The following is a 25,444-nucleotide window of genomic DNA, read 5'->3' as shown; positions in this document are numbered from 1 at the left end:
TGAGCTCTGTGGTGAGTGTGTTAGTGTGCTCTGTGGTCTGTATTGAGTGTATTATTGGGTTTTGCAGTCTGTGAGCTCTGTGTTGAGTGTGTTAGTGTGCTCTGTGGTCTGTATTGAGTGTATTACTGGGTTTTGTGGTCTTTGAGCTCTGTGTTGAGTGTGTTAGTGTGCTCTGTGGTCTGTATTTAGTGTATTACTGGGTTTTGTGGTCTGTGAGCTCTGTGGTGAGCGTGTTAGTGTGCTCTGTGGTCTGTATTGAGTGTATTATTGGGTTTTGCAGTCTGTGAGCTCTGTGTTGAGTGTGTTAGTGTGCTCTGTGGTCTGTATTGAGTGTATTACTGGGTTTTGTGGTCTTTGAGCTCTGTGTTGAGTGTGTTAGTGTGCTCTGTGGTCTGTATTTAGTGTATTACTGGGTTTTGTGGTCTGTGAGCTCTGTGGTGAGTGTGTTAGTGTGCTCTGTGGTCTGTATTGAGTGTATTATTGGGTTTTGCAGTCTGTGAGCTCTGTGTTGAGTGTGTTAGTGTGCTCTGTGGTCTGTATTGAGTGTATTACTGGGTTTTGTGGTCTTTGAGCTCTGTGTTGAGTGTGTTAGTGTGCTCTGTGGTCTGTATTTAGTGTATTACTGGGTTTTGTGGTCTGTGAGCTCTGTGGTGAGCGTGTTAGTGTGCTCTGTGGTCTGTATTGAGTGTATTATTGGGTTTTGCAGTCTGTGAGCTCTGTGTTGAGTGTGTTAGTGTGCTCTGTGGTCTGTATTGAGTGTATTATTGGGTTTTGTGGTCTGTGAGCTCTGAGTTAGTGTGTTTTCTGGTCTGTGAGCTCTGTGTTGAGTGTGTTAGTGTGTTTTCTGGTCTGTGAGCTCTGTGTTGAGTGTGTTAATGTGCTTTGCTGTCACATGGCTGTGAGCTCTGTGTTGAGTATGTTCCTGTGCTTTGTGGGCTGTTAGCTCTGTGTTGACTGTGTTACTGTGCTTTGTTGTCACAGGGCTGTGAGCTCTGTGTTGACTGTGTTACTGTGCTTTGTGGTCTGTGAGCTCTGTGTTGCCTGGGTTACTGTGATTTGTGGTCTGTGAGCTCTGTGATGACTGTGTTACTGTGCTTTGTGGTCTGTCAGCTCTGTGTTGACTGTGTTACTGTGCTTTGTGGTCTGTCAGCTCGATGTTGACTGTGTTACTGTGCTTTGTGGTCTGTGAGCTCTGTGTTGACTGTGTTACTATGCTTTGGTCTGTGAGCTCTGTGTTGACTGTGTTACTGTGCTTTGTGGTCTGTGAGCTTGCTTTACTGTGCTTTGTGGTCTGCGAGCTCTGTGTTGACTGTGTTACTGTGCTTTGTGGTCTGCGAGCTCTGTGTTGACTGTGTTACTGTGCTTTGCGGTCTGTCAGCTCTGTGTTGACTGTGTTACTGTGCTCTGTGGTCTGTCAGCTCTGTGTTGACTGTGTTACTGTGCTTTGTGGTCTGTCAGCTCTGTGTTGACTGTGTTACTGTGCTTTGTGGTCTGTCAGCTCTGTGTTGACTGTGTTACTGTGCTTTATGGTCTGTGAGCTCTGTGTTGACTGTGTTACTGTGCTTTGCTGTCACAGGGCTATGAGGTAGAGTGTCGGTGCCAGTGGTGCTCTTGGCAGTTGGCCACTGTGGAGCCGACGTTGCAGTCACTGCCTCAGTAAGTGCAGCTTCCTCCCCTCTCTTTCAGTCTTTCTGTCTTTCAGCACGTCTGGGCCAGTTAAATGACCACATACCTGGTTTAAATAAAGGATTCCTCTGTGCGTCTGTGCAGCATGCTGGTCGTGCAGCTGAAACGGTTCGGCTTTAACTCCAGAAGGAACCTGGTGAAGCTGCACGATTGGCTGCACATCTCCCCACAGCTCAGCCTGCAGGCCCACAGCATGGCCAACGTTCTCTTTCCAGGGATGGCCAAGCCCCACCTAACCCATGGGGATTTCTTTCAAACCTCCCCTTCACCAGGGGGTGCCGTTCCCTTTGCAGGTATTTTATGCGTGAGACTCATTCCAACCAATTTCACTTCCTGTGATTTGGAAAACAAGTTAGGCTCAGAGTGTCAGAGTGTACTACTAAAGTGCCCCAGTGTCTGTGGGTTTTTGGTGTGTTTCCACACTTAAGTCTTAATTAGTTAATTGTTTTGGTAAGAGATCCATACACCTTGGTTCCAATGCCTATATTGGCTGCTGTTTTAGAGAAAATCACAGAAACCTGCCGAACCTGTAACTCAATGTTAGGAATCCAGAACTGAGGGGTAAGTGTGTAGAATCTTTGGTAGTACAGATGAGGTCTGATGGTGTTTTTGGTTTTGTTTGGTTCCCCTGAAGCTGAAAAGAAAACACCTGTGGAGGGCTGTACGCGCAACAGAATAGAGCAGAAAAGCTACTCTGTGGTGAGGAGAGAAGGAGGGCGAGAGAGAGAGAATGAGCGAAGGACGAGAAAGAGGAAGGGTCGTGAAAGAGTAGAGCGGCAGTAGCCAAAGTCTGCTCCTCCCTGGGACTGCCCCATTAATTTATCTTAATAATCACTTACAGGCAGGGATCTCAAACTGCCGTCCTGGAGTGCTGTGGTGTCTGCTGCTTTTTGGTGTATTTCAGCAGCTTTACTCAGTGTTGTACGTTACTGATTGTATAAGGAACCTGGAAATATTGTTTCCAAAGCCTAAATCAGCCATAATGGCAGGTTGCTGTTGTTCGCCCTGATGGAAAATAACGATGGTCTGATATGGGGTGGGATGGGGGGTTAGGGTTTTTGTGTGTACCCCTTCTGACTGTAGGTCTGTGCCTTCTGTCTATTAGAATGAATATAGAATCACCAGTGTGCTGTCCCACATTGGGTCGAATATGAGACACGGTAAGACACACTGGAGTCACAGCAAAGCCCACACTCACATGTTCCTGGGCCCTGTATGCACAGTCTGATCCACAGACATTTTCAGTGTATGATTAACCCACTATTACAGTCACATTGAGCAGAGACTGAACATCCATATGTGTAATTCTGCAGGCCATTACATCTGTGAGAGCTGCGACTGCAACACACACTGGCTCTCATTCGACAACGAGAGGGTGCAGCAGCTGGACCAGAAGTCTGTATTGAGGCAGAGGTCAAACTCCGCCTACATCCTGTTTTATGAGTACAGGTGAGAGCTCATCCATAACAGTAGCACTGCCATTGTGTGAGTGTGGTACATGTATAATTACTGCTGAGCTATGGCTACAGGTAAAAGCTCCTCTGTGGCAATAGCATCATGTGCAGCTCTGTGTTGGGGGAGGTTTGCCGGTAGTGTGACCGGGCTGATGTCTGCTGTAGGGCTGCTGGTGAATAGAGATCTCTATGGAACAGAGACCATGGCCAGTCTTGAATGAAACTGCTCCTCTCTGCACCTTCAAGAGCATGGAACAGCCAGGCATGTTTATGTTTTTTGCTGATGTTATTTGAAATGTATGATATGAACACTGTAGGAAAGACAAGGGGTCATTCTATGAAAATGTGTCATTTTAGATTTCATGTGTCCATGTATCCCATTTTGTTGGACCGGTTACCAATGCATTACAATAATTGCGATTCGAAATGTTTAAAAGTAATATTGAAAATAATTCAACAGATTACAAAATATGAAAGGCCCCTTGGTACTCTGATCTTATTGCTAAAGTATAGATAGTCAGGCTGGTAAATAATTTGGATATTGTTATCCCATCATTGCAATTTGAAAAAGGGAGTATGAGGCACTGTCTTGCATGAAATAAGTTTCTTTGCATTGGCAAGTGGACAATGTTCAAATGCCAGTGTTTCTAAGAAAATGTTCATCACTCCATCACAAATATCTCATGCATTACATCCGCATACTGTATGTGCCTTTGGTTTCAACCATTTTCTAGTCATGGCCTTTTTGCTTGCCATTAGAATTACTTTGAGAAGGTGCTCATCTTCTTTATTTGTAGGATCAAAGATTGCCCTTCTGAAGTATAGCTCTACAAATGTCAATGGCATTTCTACCTTTAGAATGGCCACCATTCTTTCAGGGATCCCCTCCCAGTATGAAGAATCTAGTATCTTTCTCCCATTTGTCCTTACTGTATATTGTGTTTTCCCCTTCATTTTTTTTGGAGATGATCTTATTTCCTGATTCAAATTCATAGGTTGCTGAAAACACGTTCAGTACCTCAGATTCCATAAGCTCTGAATCCTCTTCCTCTAATGATCTGTTCCAAATAATGATGTACTTGTAGATATCTATATGAATCGTAATTGGCTAGCCCATCTTGATCTTTTAGTTCCTGAAAACCTTTAATTGCTCCTTGGTTAAAAAAAGTGCTGTGAGCCGTGAGGCTCTTCCTAGTCCACTCTCTGACAGCAGTGATCAAACCTATTTGGGACAAGGTCAGAGTCATAAGCACACCCTTGCTACATCTTTCAAACTTCTTTCATTCCCCTCACTCTGTTGGTATCCTACCATATCTTAAATTTCACATGTTCCATGGGTTAGTAATAGGCATCCCAATTATGTGCTCCACCAATCTACACCTCCCAATCAGTGCTTTCATTGGAATATCATCAATCACTTCTCACTCATTTTCTTTTCATCTGGCTGTGTAGGAGGGGTTGCATATACACACCAATGGCCGTATTTGTGTAGTATAGAATTAGTTCTTAAGTTCTATTTCATGCAATACGTGGAATGAGCGTCTAATGTTGTATTGCATCTGTCTTTGTCTAACAAATCCAGTTTAGTCTGCCTGAATTCTCTGTTAAAATGTTCTCAATCATTCTAGCTAAAATGGAGGCAAACAATTTATAGTCCTGGTTCACAACACTGATCTAGGTCTATAATTTGCACACTCCAAACTGTCATTCCCTTCTTTTTGGTATGACTAAAATGACAGCCCCTTTCAATGAGGGTGATACCTCACCTTTCTCCAACACCCAGTTAAATGCACTTAATAGCATGGGGGTAAGTGGCACCCTGAATGAAATTTATATCACGACGAGATGTACCCATCGGTGCGTCGGTGCTTTTTTCCCCTTAAGTTTAGTTATGGCAGCATTCAGTTCCTCAGTGGTAGTGTTTTCTGTTAAAATCCTGTTCTGCTCCTCAGTTTCTGTGGGTATGCCTAATGAGGTTGTTGAGGCCTCCAAAGCTATGGCAATGATAGAGTGAAATTTGTTATTTTTGCCATATTCCTGAGGCATTTAGATATGAATATGACACAAAAGTGCAGACAATCATCTTTTACTTCATGTCATTTATGTGTATATGTTTTACCATTTTAGAGAAACAGCTGTTTTGGGTTGAGTACCCCCATTTTCAGCTGTGCAGAATGAAGTTAATTGATGAACATAAAAATAAATCAAGACAATAAAGTGTAATATTTGGTTGCAGAGCCCTTAAATGCAATAACTGAATCAAGTCTATGACCCACTGACATCACCACATGTTTGGTACCTTCTTTGGTAATGCTTTCCCAGGCCTTCTCTGCAGCCCCTTTCAGTTGATCTCTTTGGCAAGTGGCTGACTTAGCCAGTCCAAACCATTTCACTGTTTTCCATTGATGAATGCTTTGGTTGCATAGGCAGTGTGTTTGGGGTCATTGTCTTGGGGTCATCAGCACTAGCTGATGAGGTTGGAGGACTTGTACATAGCCAGACAAAATCTGTCTATACACTTCCAAGTTCTCCTACTGCTGTCATCCTTCATTACATCATCAATAATGATGAGTTAGCCTGTTCCAGAAGCAGCCATACATGCCAAAGCCTTGACACTACCGCCTCCATATTTCACAGATGATGCTTTAGTGGTAGGCGTTGGATCATGGGCTGTTCCTTCCATTCTCCACACTTTCCATCACTTTGGTAAAGGTTTTTTTTTTTGCTCTCATCTATCCATATAACTATTCTCGTTCTTCTGTGTGTTTTTTTGGCTTATTCTTATCTGGCCTCTTGCTTCTTCCTGCTGATGAGCGGTTTGTATCTTGCTGTGTCGCTGCTATAATTCTGCTCTCGATGTCTCCTTCATATGGTGGCTCTTGATATTTTAATCTCTGCCCTCTGTAGACTGCTGGTGATGTCACTGACCACAGTTTTAGGGGTTTTTTTTTTCATAGCTTCAAGTTTCGTCTGTCATCAACTGTCTTCCTTGGCCAACTTGTATGGTGTATATTTCTGAGTCCATAACAGGTGTCTTTCTTTTTCAGGATCTTCCCAACTGCTGTGCTTGAAATAACCAGCTTCTGTGCTATCCTTCTAAATTAATTCTTCTGTTCTTTCAGCTTACAGAATAGTTGATTTTATCCATAGTTAGTTCTCTGGTCTTCGGGCTCCACAGATGAAAACAAAGGCTAAAACTAAAACTAGAGAATTACTGCTCTTTTATGCATGAACAATACAGGCAAAAGGAAACACTTGAGCTACAGTTAACACCTGTCAGTTATTCGTAAGATTAATTTTGCACAGCTGAAAATGGAGATACTCAACCCAGAAACAGCTGTTTCTGTAAAGTGCTAAAACATATAAGCATGTAAACGCCATGGAATAGAAGCTGATTGCCTGCATTTTTGCCTCATATTCATCCTTTAAACGTAAATCCAAATGTCTTAAGTATAAAGCAGAAGAAGCAATTTTTACTTGACTGTTGACCGTTCTTTGGGAGGGCACTGTACTGTAGGTTCCTGTAATCTGGTTTGACACACTTCTGGATATCCTGTACTTTATAATCTTCTCTATGGTCTTCTGCTGCTGCTTTCTTATTCTGTATGCTAATAACTTTGTAAGACAATGTTGTTCTAGCTTCAGTTGCTCTTTCATTGGACCATTCAAAATATTTGAATTCAGTCTCCAAAGGGTAGATTTCGGTCCATGCTACTAGGCTATCATCTGAAAGATCCATTGTTTGTCCATCAGAATACAAGCTTTTACTGCCAGACAGAAGCCTTGTACTCCCTTTTTGGATTTGCAACCTAATGCAATGTTATGCAAGGGTGACACATTTGTGAATTAGCCTAACTGATTAGAACAGTAAAACAGTAAAATAGAAATTAAACATTAAAACAGTTTTACTGAGAGTTAATTCACCATCAGGGTTTGATGTAACACACACACACACACACACACAGCTATGTTGACCTTTACAAAACTGGATGCGTGGGGGGGTTCGGACCCAAGTGCAGAGGGAAAAACACAAAACTCCAAAATGGAAGGAGAACAAAAGACTTTACTAACAAGGGGGAAACAAAGGGAACAAAAAGCCTCGAGGGGTGACCTTCAACAATGAAGGAAAACTACAAAATGCAGGAACAAAGAAAATGCAGAAAATACAAAACACGGGGGAACCAGAACATGGGCAGGAACACTTGGAGCAGGTACATGAAGAGGCTTTGCACAAACAACCAGACATAACCACAAGGATCCAGCACCTGAGTCAAGCGAGAGGGAAACTTAAATAGAACAGACACTGCCGAGACACAGGAGGGCACCATGAACAATCAGGCCACAGAGAGGGAAGGGAAAACGAGACAATCAAGAACCAATAATAAGACAATTGAAAACAATCATACAATTAACACAGGGGGAGCAGGACACAAAACAGAAGTGCCGCCATCTGGCGGCCCAACAGGGAAAACGCAGACAGGAACACAGGACCATGACAAAAACAGTATTGGGATGGCAGGTATGCCATCCCGCCAAGTTACGCCTTGGCGGGGGCATGCCCCCATACCTATACAGCACCGAGAGTTTGGCACTTTTCAGGGTTCCCCACAGAAATAACCACAACAGCCACAGACACTCAGCCCTTAAAAACCTTAAATTCTGTACATTCTGACCCCATTTCAACAGACAGAATTCATAAACAACTTCACATGTCCACACAATAAAGCCCCAAACTAAGGGGATTTTGCGTTTTCTCCTTCTTCTTCTTCTTCTTCTTCTCTTTCTTCTTCTTCTTCTTCTTCTTCTTCTCATTCTTATTTTTCCTGCCGCCTATCCCACTAACAACATGTCTCCCCATTGGACATTTCACTAACACCAGCCAAATCTGCCCTACACGACCCAATCAAAAACGCGCATACACACGCAAAATACCCATACATTTTTATTCTGAAACATTTCCCGTTCAAACAGCTAGTCCACCTGTGGCCTAGTGGGTAAGGTTACAGTCTTGGGAACATGGGGTCGTAGGTTCAAGCCCAGCTTAGAACACGTTTCTTTAACCTGCTTCAACCCTCACTAATAATTGTCTACTAGCCTACTTATCAATTATTGCTTTTGCACCATATTTACCCGCCGTTCACCGTTCAGTTATTAACCGGCTGCAATATTGCTAAGCCACATGGATTCAACGGGAGCTCTTCTGTGCTTACTGGCCTGTGTTCTTTAAAACCACCGGCAGGTTTGCTAATGATATTTCACGCATTGCACAGCTATGGCATTAGCTAACGAAGTCACGGCAAATGTATTCCTTTCATTAAAAAGTTACACCAGTTCACCACTGTGCCATTTCTATTAACTATATTTCTTCACTTGGCTACCGTACAAAACTTTCATATAAGCAAACGCCACGTTTCTATTTCTACATTCATGTTACCTCGTTCTGTTCTCTATCTAGCCACATACGCTACAAACAATTACTACTTATGTACATTCTGCGACTCCGCAATTTGAACAGCTAATCCATCCGTGGCCTAGTGGGTAAGGTTACAGGCTTGGGAACACTGGGTCGAATGTTCAAGCCCAGCTTGGAAGCTGTTTCTTTAACTTGCATCGACCCTCACTAATAATTGTCTACTACTTCTTAATTATTGCTTATGCACCATATCTACCTGCCGTTCACCGTTCAGTTATTAACCGGCTACAATATTGCTAAGATATATGCATTATGACTTACCGTCTGTACGTTCAGTTATTGACCGGCTACAATATTGCTAAGCCATATGGATTCAACAGAAGCTCTTCTGTGCTTACTGGCTTGTGTTCTTCTTTAAAACTACTGGCAGGTTCGCTAATGATATTTCACGCATTGCATAGCTATGGCATTAGCTAACGAAGTCACAGACTGGTAAACCTCACTCACTCACGGCCACCCATATGCATTTCATGTCGCAAATGTATTCCTTTTATTTAAAAGTTACACCGGTTCACCACTGTGCCATTTCTACTAACTATATTTCTTCACTTGGCTACCGTACAAAACCTTAATATCAGCAAACGCCACGTTTCTACATTCATGTTACCTCGCCCTGTTCTCTATCTAGCCACATAGGCTACACACAATTACTACGTATGCACGTTCTGCAACTCCGCATTAAAACATTACATTTAAAATCATGATTCACTCATAAGTATAACTACTAGCACTGAACATGAGAAAAACACATTCGTGCAATAGATTACATTACAGGTAAATAATGTGTGCAATGTTATTTGACCCTCCACTTCAACAACCAATGTTCAATACCGACTGTTATATATACCATTTGATAAGGAATATAAGCTCGCTCATGGTCACTCCATTTACTTCGCACTATACTCCGTGATCATGTCAACCTTCACCTACATGCCCATTCTGCTAAAAACATATTGTTTCAACTACGGAATTTCGTAATTTCATTTTAATTTCTCTCACACTGTTGTTATTCTCTCATATGCAAAGCCTGCTGGGACATATGCGTCTGCTCCTATTCTCCACTATCAAGTTTTCCGGTTCTAGTTTAGCAAAACGGCGAAGAGGATTCCTACCTGCAGATTAGCCTATCAAAATGCCTTATAAACCTTACAAACACTAAAAGTGCATCTCCACGAAATAACAGACAATGGAGCAGGACAGAAGGATAAACCTTACAAACACTAATAGTGCATCTCCACGAAATAACAGACAACGGAGCAGGACAGAAGGCTACACAAGTTGCGACCTAGGGAGTTATAATTCTACGGGCGTGTTGATTATTTTGTCAGTCAAGGCTCGTTGGATGGACGTCAAATCCGTGAGTACATACCATATTCCATCTGCGTTTCTGATGCGTTTACGCTTACGCCACTGCATCCTTTCTCACAGCCACTGTTTTACATATATAGCAAACCGAAACTGCTGAACGGTACACGCTCATCAGACTGTACAGATTCACACAACGATAGCCATAATCCACAACCGTTTCTTGCAGGGTCGCATTTCTCACTCTCATAATAAAACGCTTTGCAAAAAGAACTGATATCTCATAAAAAACACGTTTTCAACGTACAAAAATGCCAAGTTACTAAAAAGTATTGATATCAAAATGACGCCAAGTTACGATACTACAAACAATATAGGCTATCTTGCCTCACCGAAATGACATAAGATGTATCTCAAAGCAATGCTACCCAATATTTCCTCAGTTCTTTCAAGTCACTTGGCCCTGTGTTTTCTAATCTTACCATTTCACAATGTCATGCAAACTTTCTGTCAGATCAAAGAGACAAATATTTCGAGTACGGAGTGTAGCACAGTGGGTAAGGAACTGGGCTTGTAACCGAAAGGTCGTAGGTTAGATTCCCGGGTAGGGCACTGCCGTTGTACCCTTGAGCAAGGTACTTAACCGAAATTGCTTCAGTATATATGCAGCTGTATTAATGGATACAATGTAAAATGCTATGTAAAAAGTTGTGTAAGTCGCTCTGGATAAGAGCGTCTGCTAAATGCCTGTAATGTAATGAATTGCCTCATGGAACACATTGAACATTGTACATTGAAATTAATGTATAAATTCATTAATGTACAGAACTGCTGCTGAGCAACGACAGGAAGCACATTTCTCCAGAAAACATGTTTATACTTGCTTCTGAACTGAATTTGAGTACATGTGCAAGTTATTGTATATTTGCTACGTACAATAAATACTGCATGTAAAACACATATTGTACATACATACATAGAGAACTTCTTTATCCGCATGGGGACATTTCCCTGGCAGCATCTTACATTCACATTCACGAACACACTTGTACCAAGAAACATACTATCATTCTCGCAACAGAAAGCCTGGGCAGCGAAATACATAGGCCTACATACCAATACAAATTGGACATACACACACCTATTCAATCAATCTTGACTGTGAGAGAGCCATCCACACATATATTTGGCCTGTTCATGTAGTGCATGCTTATACACAGGGCCAAGTGACTTGAAAGAACTGAGGAAATATTGGGTAGCATTGCTTTGAGATACATCTTATGTCATTTCGGTGAGGCAAGATAGCCTATATTGTTTGTAGTATCGTAACTTGGCGTCATTTTGATATCAATACTTTTTAGTAACTTGGCATTTTTGTACGTTGAAAACGTGTTTTTTATGAGATTAAATGTACCATGATACTCCCATCTGTATAATATTTCTCTCGTCTGGCTGGATCTGAATCCCTATGCTGTCGATATTGTTACTGTTTCTCAGTAGCGGAAAGACACATCCTAACAAAAACTAACCAAAAGTATGAATTACATTGTTGTATATATAGTTAATGGTAAGTATGGTAAGTATTTCATGTAATTATTTATATTGTATTGAGATAGATGTGTTAGACTGTAACTGAAATTTGATACATCCTTAAAAGTAAAAAATACATAACATACCATATATCAATAAAATGAGAACAAATAAGATTATAACAGTAAGATATGGAAAACAAGTTGTGTATATTGTGTAAATAATGCTGTAAATAATGCAAATGCATGTAATCTTGTCAACCCTGTTACTCCAGAAAAGTAACAGCATTCACGGTAACAGGGTTGATGAAAAATATCATAACTAGGCCATGTGGAAAAGATATTGGCTCTACATTGTGCGCATTAAAAAAGGGCTTTTATGTAAATTTAGCATAAATGGTAATAATGGTAATTTTGAATACTTAATAAAATTGTTTCTCTATGTATTCATGATCACTGGGCTGACACATCGAGCTTTAAGAAATCATTTGATTTGACTTTATATTATCAGATACACATTGTGAACATACAATAAATGTAGTTCATTTATTGTTAGTTCAGATTAACAGAGCAATTTGTCCTACGGATGTAAAATGGCACATTTTCATAGAATGACCAAAATAAATAATTTTTATGTACTTGAATAAACTGTTGAAACCACACATGCATTATGTAGTATTTCTGTTCAGCTGAATGTCATTTTAATCAACATTTTGTAAAGTTTTAAGTGTAAACTTTTATGAAAAGAGGAATGACATATTTGGGAAATGAATTTCATGTTCAGTGTATAAATCTGGTTTAATAAATTCTTGTTTTGTGTTTCTATTAATTCTTCACCATTTGTATTTTCTGTGTGTATTTTTGCCTTTGTGGTTTCATTGAATGTAATAACATGAGAGATGAAAAATAACTGGGAATGTCAGTTCAAAACAATAAATACTAATATTCTACCACATAAAAACCTTGTTTCATTTTTTTTTTCTCACATAGACATAATTTATGCACCCATGACAGAATTTTTATAAATCACATCTTTTTCACAAAAACTGAATAACACTTATGTTGTTAAATGTGATCTAACTGAGGTGAATGGCCACCATTAACCATATATATTAAGCTTATTATTATTTTTATTTACACATCCATTATTTTGTACTCTTTTCCGAATTTATGCATTTGTATACTTTAAGTTCTATAAATGTCCTTAGTCTTCATTTTCATGCATTTTCTTCCCATTCACAGCCTGTGACCAGTACTCACACAGAACATTTGACACTTACATAAATGGTTCTCAGGTCGAGGCCAATGGTAAGGCAAGTGTGTACTGTTCTTCACCTGCAGATGAAAAACTTGGAGCTCCTAGAGCAGAGGGATTGAATACATATGTAAACAGCATATTTCAGGGATTTAATTTATTTGTTAAGTATTTTGTAACATAAAACCAAAGTCAAATTACCATTGCCCAGCAGCTCCTTTTATTGGTCACTCCATTGATCAAACTCCCAGCCATGAGTTCTACTGTCGATTTTTTACGATGTGACTTCACCAAGCATTTTAGTGATCTCCGATCACGACCATTCAATATTTTTTTCAGATCACATTTCTTCTGTGAAGTTGACCGTTCACCACTATCCTTCCAGGTTTTAATAATGCGTTGGACAGTCCCAATTCCAGTGATTTCAGCAATCTCCTTATAGTTGATTTCTTTGCTTGATGCAGGCCAATTAATTTGCCCCTTCTGAAACACAGTAACATCTTTTCCAAGACCACAGAATATGTCTTCCGACATGGTTGATTAAGAAATGAGAAGCTACACACTGCATCAGTTAGGGTTAAAAGAATTGTCTCCAGCTGAAACATATTAATCACTGCAATAATGATCTAATCATAGGCTCTTAAGTAATTGCTTATTTAAATCCAAATGGCAATTTTTTTTTGGCCAGGCAGTGTAGATTCATTAAGCACTTATCTATTGATTTGATGTGATTGGGGATACAGATATGCATTTGTTAGTCACAGATTCCCCAAAAAAAGAAGATACCATGAAATGAACAGAATAACGATCAGTATCTGCGTGACTACCATTTACCTCATGCAACGCAACACATCTCCTTTGCATTGAATCGATCAAATTGTTGATTGTAGCCTGTGGAATATTGTCCCACTCCTCTTCAATAGCTGTATGAAGTTGTTGGATATTAGTGGGAACTGGAACACGCTGTCGTATGCGCCGGTCCAGAGCATCCCAAACATGCTCAATGGGTGACATGTCTGGTGAGCATGCAGGCCATGGAAGAACTGGGACATTTCCGTCGTCGAGGAATTGTGTACAGATCCTTGCAACATGGGGTCGTGCATTGTCATGATGAAACATGAGGTGATGGCGGTGGATGAATGGCACAGCAATGGGCCTCAGGATCTCATCTCGATATCTCTGTGCATTCAAATTGCCATGGATGAAATGCACTTGAGTTCTCTGCCCATAGGATGTGCCTGCCCATACCAACACCCCACCACCAAGGGCCACTCTGTTCACAACGTTGACATCAGCAAACCACTCACCCATCCGCCTGCCATCTGCCCTGTACAGCTGAAACTGAGATTCATCAGTGAAGAGGACCGTTCTCCAGTGTGCCAGTGGCCATCGAAAGTAAGCTCTTGCCCACTCACGTCGATTGTGACGCCGAACTGCAGACAAATAAAGCCCCGGTGAGGACGTCGAACACGCAGATGAGGCGATTTCTGACATTTTGTGCAGAAATTCTATGGTTGTGTAAACCAACTGTTTCATCAGCTGTCTGTGGGGCTGGCCTCAGACGATCCCGCAGGTGAAGTCAGATGTGGCGGTCCTGGGCTGGCATGGTTACACGTAGTCTGCGGTTGTGAGGCCTGTTGGATGAACTTCCAAGATCTCTGAAACGATGCTGGAGGTGGCTTATGGTGGAGAAATGAACGCCCATTACTCTGGCAACAGCTCTACAGAACATTCCTGCAGTCAGCATGCCAATTCCATGATCTCCTAACTATTGCGGCATCTGTGAAATGGTGTTGAACAACAAAAAACTTTTTAGGGTGGCCTTTTATTGACCCCATCATAAGGAACACCTGTGTAGTGATCATGGCTTTTAATCAGCATCTTGATATGCCACACCTGTGCAGGAGATAGATTATCTTGACAAAGTAGAAATGCTAGCTAACAGTGATATAGACTGATGTGCTAAATATTTAATGTAGCAGTTTTCTTTCTAAATGTTAAACTACTCATGTTGTAATATGTCAAAATAGTAATATTAGTATAACTTGTATTATCATCTTTGTAATTTTATATATTCCACCACTGTTTGTCTTATTTAAAACAAACAAGATCATTTAGTGCCAAAAATGCTAAAATCATTTCCTGTCAGCATGTGGAACATCCAGGGCCTGAAGTTTTTGGCGTCAAAAGTTCAACCCTGGAATTCCAAGAAAATGTTAAAAATATTGACATGATCATCCTTCAGGAATCTCGGTGTAGAGCCGATGTAGATACTCACTGTCCCCCCGGATACCAAGAAACAATTGTCCCATCAATTAAAAAAGCCCCAATCAATTGCGGAAGAGATTCTGGTGGTATACTAATTTGGTTTAAATCAGAGCTCAAAAACTACATCACAGAAATGTAAAAGATTGAATCACATATTTGGTTTAAAATAAGCAAAAAATTAATCATATCAAAAAATGACCTATATCTATGTCCCTCCCTCTGACTCTCCTTATTACAAGGAGGACACGTTCCCCAACCTCCACAGTGAAATCAGCCATTTCCAGGCCCAGGGGAATGTACTGATCTGTGGGGACCTAAATGCCCGGACAGGCTCACGGACTGACTTTATCAATGAGGATGGGAACAAGCACATATGTGGACCAAATTTACTAAACAATATAACAAACTTACCCAAAAATAACTGACCACCATAAGAATTAAAACAGCAAACATCTACTGCAGCTCTGTCATGACTTGGGTCTATATATTGTCAATGGTAGGATACAAGGTGACTCTTTGGGAAGATGCACCTGCAGCTCACATTTTGGTAACAGTACAGTAGATTGTGCAGTCACAGCTCTAGATCCATTCTCTCTCAGAGCATTTACCGTCAAGCCACTAACCCCTCTGTCCGACCACAGCCAAATCACAGTCTATCTCAAAAGGACAGAACCTAACACCAGCACCCACAACCCTCCCAGTAAGCTGTACAACATCAACCAATCATACAGATGGGAGCCAAACAGCACAGAAGAATGCCAGAAAGCAACCAATAATCAAGAAATTCAAACACTATTGGATACCTTTCTGGTTACTACATACCCTCAGAATAAAGACTAAATCTGGCAGTCAACAATGTAAATAACATATTTGGAAAGGCAGCTTTGATATAAAATTTAAAGAAAAAATCCAGTTCCCTAAAACAGATCAAAGTTGAACCATGGTTTGACAAAGACTGCAAATAAATAAGAAAAAAACTTATTTACAATTATCTACTCAGAAACACAGTGATCAGCAAAACCAAGATTTACACCTTACTTACTTTGGGACACGAAAACACTATAAGCACGCCCTCAGAACCAAAAAAGAGCAACACAATAGGGCACAACTGACAGTAATTGAGAAGTTCATCAATTCTAACAGATTTTGGGAAAACTGGATGAAAATTAAACCAAACAAAACAAGAGGAATTGGCCATCCAAAATGGTAACATATGGACAGATCGTTTTGAAAATCTATATTAAAGTATATCACATCAAAATAATTTAGAACAAAAAGAGTTCTGCAAAAAATTAAACAAACTCAAATTAAGCATTAAAAAAAATCAGAATCCGTTGGACACCCCAATCACTGAGCAGGAATTGATTGACAAACTTCACGTTCTTCAATCTGGAAAAGCCAGCGGGCTAGATGGCATTTTAAATGAAATGCTAAAATACAGCAATCAAAAACTATAAAGGGCAATTTTAAAGCGATTCATTTTGGATCTGAGCGTGGGCCTTTTCCCTGACATCTGGAATCAAGGATTAATTACCCCTATATTTAAAAGTGGAGACAAATTAGACCCCAATAACTACAGAGGCATTTGTGTGAACAGTAATCTGGGGAAGGTTCTATGTAGCATAATAAACACACAACTTTTAGACTTCCTTATTGAGTACAATGTTTTGAGTAAAAGTCAAATTGGATTTCTTCCTAAACACCGTACAACTGATTGGGATTGGGATGGCAGGTATGCCATCCCGCCGAGTTACGCCTTGGCGGGGCGGCATGCCCCATACCTATACAGCATCGAGAGTTTGGCACTTTTCAGGGTTCCCCACAGAAATAACCACAACAGCCACAGCCACAGTTTGATTGAATGAGTTATAGACAGCGTATGTCTTGTATGTGTGAGTAACTTGGCATTTTTGTACGTTGAAAACATGTTTTTTATGAGGTCATATTTACACCCTACACACACTAATAGAAAAACACGTCGACAAAAATAAAAACAAAATATTTGCCTGGTTTATACATTTCAAGAAGGCCTTTGATTCAATTTGGCACAATGGTTTGTTCTACACACTTCTCCAAAGTGGTGTAGGGGGTAAAGTTTATGACATAATCCAATCAATGTACACCGGAAACAAATGCGGAGTCAAAATTGGACACAAAAGAACAGAATTCTTCTCCCAGGGGTGGAGAGTGAGGCAGGCAGCTTGAGTCCAACTCTGTTCAACATTTATTTCAATGAAATAGCACTGAGCATGGACTGAAGCAGAGCCTGGACCTGGTAGAGAAACACTGTCAAGCCTGGGCCCTGACAGTGAATATGACTAAAACCAAAATTATGATATGTCAAAGAAGATCCAGACTTCAGGGAAAAAATACAGATTGTCATTAGTAAATAAAACAATAGAAAACACTAACAGTTACACTTATTTAGGCCTAAAAATCAGCTCAACAGGAAGCGAGAAAGCACACAGGGCATTCTATGCCATAAAGAGAAATACCCAAATTATACTGCCAATCAAAATTTGGCTTAAAATATTCCAATCAGTCATTCAACCAACCACGGTCAACCAAAACTACTCCTCTCCACCTTGGCTGAGATGGGCATTCCTGGGACTGCCCTGTCTTGGTTTGCTTCCTATCTTGCAGATAGGTCCTACCAGGTCACCTGGATGAGGTCTGCCTCTGCTCCTCATCTGCTTGCTACAGGAGTCCCACAGGGATCTGTACTGGCTCCTCTGCTGTTTTCCATTTACAACAAATCTCTTGTTGCAGTTATTCATTCACATGGCTTCTCCTATCACTGTTATGCAGACAACACGCAATTCTTCTCTCCCCCCCCCCCCCTCTACCTCACTGGTTAATGATAAAATATCTTACTGCCTGGCTGGAATCTCAACCTGGATGGCCAGCCACCACCTGAAGCTCAGCCTCTATGTCACACACTGCGACACACCCCTTTCTGAACAGAAGAGTTTGACACAGGGAGATATGTGAATCCATAAATATTCTGGTCTTTATTTACATACTTTTAGAGAGAGAGAGAGAATCCAGTCTATTACAAAACAACAAAACAGCTTCGCTCTTCACCCTCACGGGATCGGGGTAAAAATAATAAAGAAACACAAACTAAAATAACAAAAACAAAATAACGAAACTATGACACTTTCTAGTCTCTCTCTCGGCACGCGTTTTCCTCAGTCAGAGACACCTACTAGGAAGAAAGCACACTAAGTACCTGGATTAATTACTGACGCACTCCAGGTGCGTGTGCCTACTTAACCAGTAGGCGTGGTCCTCAGACTGCCCCGAACCACTCCCACAAACTGAGCCCTGCTGCACTCAACAAAACTGAGCTGCTGTTCTTCCCATACAAGACCTCCCTACTACGTGAGCTCTCAATCACAGTTGATGGCACCACAGTGACTGCCTCTCACCCAGCTGCTTGTCCAGGCTATGGTGACCTCCCGACCTTGATTACTGCAACTCTCTCCTTGCAAGCTCGCCAGCTTATGCCATACAGCCACTACAGATGATTCAGAATGCTGCTGTCCGACTCATCTTCAACCTTCCCAAATTCTCCTACGTCACTCCTTTGCTGAGGTCACTCCACTGGCTACCGGTCGCTGCCAGGATCAGGTACAAAGTCCTGACCCTCGCCTACACTGCAGCCAACAGGACAGCCCCTGTCTACTTACAGGACACGATTCGATCCTATACGCCTGCTCGACCACTCCGCTCTGTAGCAGCAGGGTGCCCTGCACCCCCTCCCACTCGAGTAAAGGGATCACGGAGCTTCTCCACCCTAGCTCCCCAGTGGTGGAACAAACTCCCTGTCCCTCTTCAGACCTCTCCCTCACTACCCATCTTCCACTGTGGTCTGAAGACGCATCTCTACAGACTATGCCTGGACTAACTGCCACCACTCTGTAAATCATTTCACTTTAAATCCCCATTTTCATGGGACTCATGTTACATGTACCCCCATTGCAACACTTTTTGTGATTTGTATTTTTGTCCTAATATTGTAGCTTGTTCTTCTCCCTAGTTTGACTTGGCATAAGCTGGGTCAGAATAATGCTCACTGCATGAACTGAACTGTGTACTTGGCTATAAATAGCTGTACGAAATGAGTGTTGTACCTTATCAAACCTGTGTTTTGTACTTGTTCCGATGACCATGATATGCACTTTTGTAGATCGCTTTGGATAAAAGAGTCTGCTAAATAAATGTAATGTAATGTAATGCCCTGCGATAGATTTGCGGCCTTTCCAGGGTGTATTAATGCCTCTCACCCAGTGCACGACACAAGAAGGACACGAATCAAGACTGTGTGTCCAAAACATAAAATCTATGACATAGGAGCTCTGACAGCATCGATCACCATCAATCTCTGAAAGAAAGACACAACAGCTTTACTGGGACAGTATAAACAGACAAATGCTTTAAAGTATGTACTCTATGCGCAAAAACAAGGCAATTTGCGTGCATCATATTCATATCAGTACTGTAATTCTGTAATATCCCACTGTAATATTGTAATAATATAAAATGACAGCAACACAACATTCCTGTAATGTAATTACAGTATCACATTTTGCATTGAATGATCAATGTTCAGTCCAAAAACTCACATTAGGGGCCACTGTTGGGGCCACCTTTTAAAGTTTGGCTGTACAATCCTTCTAGCTTCTCCCATTTTTATGCCTGGGTTTATAACATAGTCAATATCTGTGGCTCTAAATTCATTCGATACAACAATATTTCTTCTACCTGCTTGACCACAACCTCAGCCTCAGCCACGACCGGTACATCAATACCAACTGCTTTGGGCTGCTCCATGTTGTCAGACACTGCTGAATGTAGTGCTGTAAAACAGCCTTTTATGTTGGGATTACCAATCGTGCTGCAATGCGACTCACCTGGGCAATGTTGCTGGAAGTGATGAGACAGTATTGCAAACATCTTGACTTCATTTCACAATCTGCATGTCTAGCAATATGCATTAGAACATTGTACTAATATGAGACGACTGTATTGTGAAAACTGAGTGTGATTTAGAGTTGTCCACTTTGTGGGTAGGTACTGCAATTAGTGTCTTAGGGTAAGTATTTTGCCAGTCAGTTTGGCAAATTGAGTTTTCCACATTGAGCCAAAGCAATCATAACATACTGTAATGCATTTGTAATGTGTGACTGCAGATATTAGAAATGCATCTGAAAAAATGAGAAAAACTGTAGGGTCTCAGGAACATCTCAATGATTGGCTGTCACGCAAACCACATATCTGCCTTGATTTTGGCTTAGTGGTCTAATTCATTCAACTGATGTGCAGCAGATCCAGGTTCAAACCTTCAGGAAAACCATTTATTTGAGAGGTAACATAAACATACCAGCTCAATAGACAAGCAGTGACTTTTCAAAATGTATTGAGTTGTGGTTACACTACAGTAACAGAAGCAAGCATTCATCAGACACTACACAACTTTTCATGCTGATCTACTTATATTGAGCCCAAACATAATCCCATAGAGAATATGAAATAAGTACTACTGTGTCACAGGAGTTCAATATATCACAGAATAATAAATCACAACAGCAAAACATTTGAAATTTTTATAATTCAGGTTTAATCATTGCATATTATTGTCTGAAAATACAGAAAATGAAAGCAACAGATTAAAAAACAAAAAAAAAACCAATCCTAACAGAATTGATAAGGAAACTCAACCCATCATTGTTTACAGTAATGAAAGGAAATAAGTACACTGCAGTGATCATTCTGCATTCTCCCTATCAGCTGCATCTGCCCACAGAAATTTGCACATTGGAACTCTTGTGAAAAGGAATGAAAGCAACAGTAAAAACTAGTAAAATGCACATTTAAGTGGAGGATTTTGCCACTGGCTTCTTTAAAAAAAGATGCAGATGCAGGAGACAGAATTATTACTTCAAAAACATTTTACTCTGCCATCTTTTGGCATTATTACTCTCAAAGTTATATTAATGTTTTAATAATCAAAAGTACATAAACACACCTTGAACATTTGCAATATAAATGTATTAAAATGTAAAAAAATTAAATCACATTTAGACAGCGAGTGCTTAACCTGAACCTGCTAAAAGATCATACTCTTATGTACAGGGTTTAAGCTGTACTGAGGCTAATATTGGGCACAGCTGAAATTGCAGTGGTAAGGCATTGGTCAAGGAAGGTTGCAAGTGTGTCGACATGTGTGTGTGTGTATGTGTGTGTGATTGGGTGAGAGTGTGTTTGTGTGTGTAAATGTGTGAATGTGTGTGCATGTGTACTATTGTGGGAGTGACTGTGGATGTGAACATGTATGTGTGTGTGCATGTGTGAGAGTATGACTGAGTGCATGAGTATGTGTGTGTGTGCACACGGGTGCGTGTGTGTATGGGTAAGAGAATGTGTGTGTGTGTGTGTGCGTGTGCATGCAGGTATGTGTGCGTGCGTGCTTTTGTGTGAATGTGTGTGTGACTGTATGTGAGTGTGCGTGCAAGAGAATGAGTGTATGTATGTGTATGTGTGTGTGCGTGAGAGTGCCTTTGTGAATGTGCGTGTGTTTATACATGTGTGTGTGTGTATGAATATGAGAATGTTTGTGTATACATGTGTATATGGTGTGTGCACGCATGCAAGTGTATGCATGTGTGTGCATGTGTGAGTGCATGAGTATGTGTGCGTGCGTATGGGAATGAGAATGTGTGTGTGTTGACACGTTTGTGTTTGTGCGTGAGTGCATGAGTGTGTGTGCACGTGCGCGTGCGTTTGCGAATGTGTGTGTCTGTATACTGTATGTGAGTGTGAGTGAGTGACTGGGTGTGAGAGTGTGCGTGCGTAGGTGTGTGAGTGCATGTCTATGAGTAAACATGAGTGTGTGTATTTGTGAGTGCGTGTGCATGACTGAGAGAGAAAAGGTGTGTGAGAGAGTATGTGTGTGTGTGTGTGACTGGGTGTCCAAGAGTGTGTGAAGGTGTGTGAGTGCGTGTGTGTGGGTCTAGGTGCATATGAGTGTGTGTATGTATATGTGTGAGTGTGTGATTGAGTGTGTGTGTGTATGTGTATATGAGTGTGTGTGTGTGTGTGTGTGTGTGTGTGTGGGCATGCGTTCGAATGTGTATGCGCAGTTACGGCAAAGACAACCCAACTATTTTCTCCAAAAAACAACAAAATTGACTCAAGATATTTGTCCACACGATAAAGCAGATCTTTAATGTTCCAAAAATGACAATAACTCATTTTCGACCAAAATTGAAGTTACGGCCTTTTGCCTTTGCACGGCAGTACAGCAGTGTGTGTGTGTATGTGTGTGAGGTGCAGTGTGGAAACTCTCTGTACTTAAAGCAGTGTGTGTGTGCCCAGTTTAGCAGCAGACAGCGCTCTCACTCGTGAGTCTCCTGGGTGATTGTATCTCAGGTCCAGCTCTCTCAGGTGTGTGTGTGTGTGTGTGGGTGTGTATGTGAGGTGCAGTGTGGAAACTCTCTGTACTTACAGCAGTGTGAGTGTGTGTGTGTATATGTGTGTGTGTGAGGTGCAGTGTGGAAACTCTCTGTACTTACAGCAGTGTGAGTGTGTCCAGTTTAGCAGCAGACAGCGCTCTCACTCCTGAGTCTCCTGGGTAATTGTATCTCAGGTCCAGCTCTCTCAGGTGTGTGTGTGTATATGTGTGTGTGTGAGGTGCAGTGTGGAAACTCTCTGTACTTACAGCAGTGTGAGTGTGTCCAGTTTAGCAGCAGACAGCGCTCTCACTCCTGAGTCTCCTGGGTGATTGTATCTCAGGTCCAGCTCTCTCAGGTCTGTGTGTGTGTGTGAGAGGTGCCGTGTGGAAACTCTCTGTACTTACAGCAGTGTGAGTGTGTCCAGTTTAGCAGCAGACAGCGCTCTCACTCCTGAATCTCCTGGGTGATTGTATCTCAGGTCCAGCTCTCTCAGGTGTGAGGGGTTTGAACACAGAGCTGAAGCCAGAGAATCACAGCCTCTTTGTGTGACTCTACAGCCACACAGCCTGCAGAGAGAAGGACACACACACCTTAAACACATTAATATAAACTAACAGGGCTGTGTGTGTCAAACACATAGCAGTATGTTACACACATTAATATAAACTAGCAGGGCTGTGTGTGTCAAACACATAGCAGTGTGTTACACACCGTACACACATTAATATAAACTAACAGGGCTGTGCGTGTCACATAGTAGTGTGTCACACACCTTACACACGTTAATATAAACTAACAGGGCTGTGTGTGTTAGACACATAGCAGTGTGTTACTCACCTTACACACATTAATATAAACGAACAGGGCTGTGTGTGTCAAACACATAGCAGTGTGTTACACACCATACACACATTAATATAAACGAACAGGGCTCTGTGTGTCAAACACATAACAGTATGTTACACACATTAATATAAACTAGCAGGGCTGTGTGTGTCAAACACATAGCAGTGTGTTACACACCGTACACACATTAATATAAACTATCAGGGCTGTGCGTGTCACATAGTAGTGTGTCACACACCTTACACACGTTAATATAAATTAACAGGGCTGTGTGTGTTAGACACATAGCAGTGTGTTACTCACCTTACCACACCTTACACACATTAATTGTCTTCAACCTTCTCAAGATCTCCCCTGCTGTGGTCACTCCACTGGCTACCAGTCACTGCAGGATCAAAGTCCTGACCCTTACCTACACTGCAGCCAATAGGACGGCCCCCGTCTACTTACAGCACATGATTAAATCCTATACGCCCACTTGACAACTGCCTTGCACCCCCTGCCATCCGGGTAAAGGGTTAAATCATGTTTCTACCATGGAGCTTCTCCACCCTAGCTCTCCAGTGGTGGAACAAACTCTGTGTTCCTCTACGAACCTCTCCCTCACTACCCATCTTCCGCCGTGGTCTGAAGATGCCTCTCTTCAGACTATACCTGGACTAACTATCACCACTCTGTAGATCATTTCTATCACTTAAATCCCCCTATTTCTACACATGTACCTCCTGTGCCACTCATGTTACATGTACCTCCATCCAGCACTTATTGTGCCTTGTATCATTGTCTAGATGTTGCTTGTAATGCCTCCTAGTTTGACTTAGCATTGGTTAGGTCAGAGTAATGTTCACTGTGTGAACTGGACTTAATGTGTTCATGGCTATGAATAACTGTGCAAAGTATTGTACCTTATCGGGCCTGTATTTTGTAGTTGTTCCATTTACCTTTTGTATGCACTTATTGTACGTCAATTTGGATAAAAGCATCTGGCAAATAAATGTAATGTAACATAATATAAACTAACAGGGCTGTGTGTGTTAAACTAAAATAACATGAATGTGGAATGAGTCATTATCAAACACATTTGAGTTTATACCCCACTACAGTTCAGTAAACAGGACTAATTTCTTCATTCATTTGTGTAGTCGAATTCTACCATGAGGAAGAACAGGAACATGCTGTTTCAGGTCAGTGGAGTGTCTGTTTTCACATTAGAAACATTGACATCAGTGTTGCATTTAGTCACATTGTAGCCCTTTGGATTGAAGGGGTTTGTGTTTGTACTCACCCCAGTCTCTGCAGTTTACAGTGTGGGTCCACCAGTCCAGCAGAGAGCGCTCTCACTCCTGAATCCTGCAGCTCGTTGTCTCTGAGCTCCAGATATTTCAGCTCTGAGTGAGGAGAACGCAGGACTGAGGCCAGAACATCACAGCAGCCCTCTGTGAGATTACACCAACCCAGCCTGTGGAGAGACCACACACACACAAACACGCACGCATGCACACAAACACACACACACGCACAAATTCTTTGTGACATTGTTCACCTTGACAGTTGATACATATGTAACTACACATTCCTGAGATGTACACGCAAAAACAGGGAGGGGGGTGTGTAAATTAAGTTCATAAAGTATTCTGACTAATCCACAATAGTCTAAGGCAATTACCGAGCTCTAATAACCCTTTCCATGTGATGAACTTATCTGATTTGCAAATATATTAATTTAATCTGCAAACACAAAAAAACAGCATTTTTGTGGTGCACTTTACCTCACCTGACATGTTCTTCAGTTCATACAACATCTATACATTTCAAAGACGCTGAATATTCATCACTATGAATAGATAAATATAACTGTTAATTGGGATGGCAGGTATGCCATCCCGCCAAGTTACGCCTTGGCGGGGGCATGCCCCATACCTATACAGCACCGAGAGTTTGGCACTTTTCAGGGTTCTCCACAGAAATAACCACAACAGCCACAGACACTCGGCCCTTAAAAACATTAAATTCTGTGCATTCTGACCCCATTTCAACAGAGAGAATTCATAAACAACTTCACATGTCCACACAATAAAGCCCCAAACTAAGGGGATTTTGCGTTTTCTCCTTCTTCTTCTTCTTCTTCTCTTTCTTCTTCTCTTTCTTCTTCTTCTTCTTCTTCTTCTTCT

The 25,444-nt window shown here is 41.4% G+C and overlaps 1 protein-coding gene across 2 annotated transcripts; it reads left to right on the top strand.

The window, feature by feature from the left end:
• Positions 1-1,831: 1,831 nt before the first annotated feature.
• Positions 1,832-12,390, top strand: LOC118215121 (ubiquitin carboxyl-terminal hydrolase 3-like). 2 transcript variants are annotated; one of them, XM_035395567.1, is made up of 4 exons: positions 1,832-1,979; positions 2,792-2,846; positions 3,000-3,135; positions 11,416-12,390. In XM_035395567.1, the coding sequence occupies exons 1-4, from the start codon at positions 1,926-1,928 to the stop codon at positions 11,444-11,446; spliced, it is 276 nt and encodes a 91-aa protein (XP_035251458.1). In that variant the 5' UTR covers positions 1,832-1,925; the 3' UTR covers positions 11,447-12,390. The 2 variants fall into 2 exon arrangements, with proteins under 2 accessions (XP_035251458.1, XP_035251459.1); XM_035395568.1 differs by lacking the exon at positions 11,416-12,390 and adding an exon at positions 3,306-4,002.
• Positions 12,391-25,444: the final 13,054 nt, after the last annotated feature.

The sequence above is a fragment of the Anguilla anguilla genome, chromosome 16 (assembly GCF_013347855.1).
Source record: "Anguilla anguilla isolate fAngAng1 chromosome 16, fAngAng1.pri, whole genome shotgun sequence".
Lineage (NCBI taxonomy): Eukaryota > Metazoa > Chordata > Actinopteri > Anguilliformes > Anguillidae > Anguilla > Anguilla anguilla.
The sequence above is the reverse complement of the archived record's forward strand: the minus strand, read 5'-3'. Positions and strand labels throughout refer to the sequence as shown.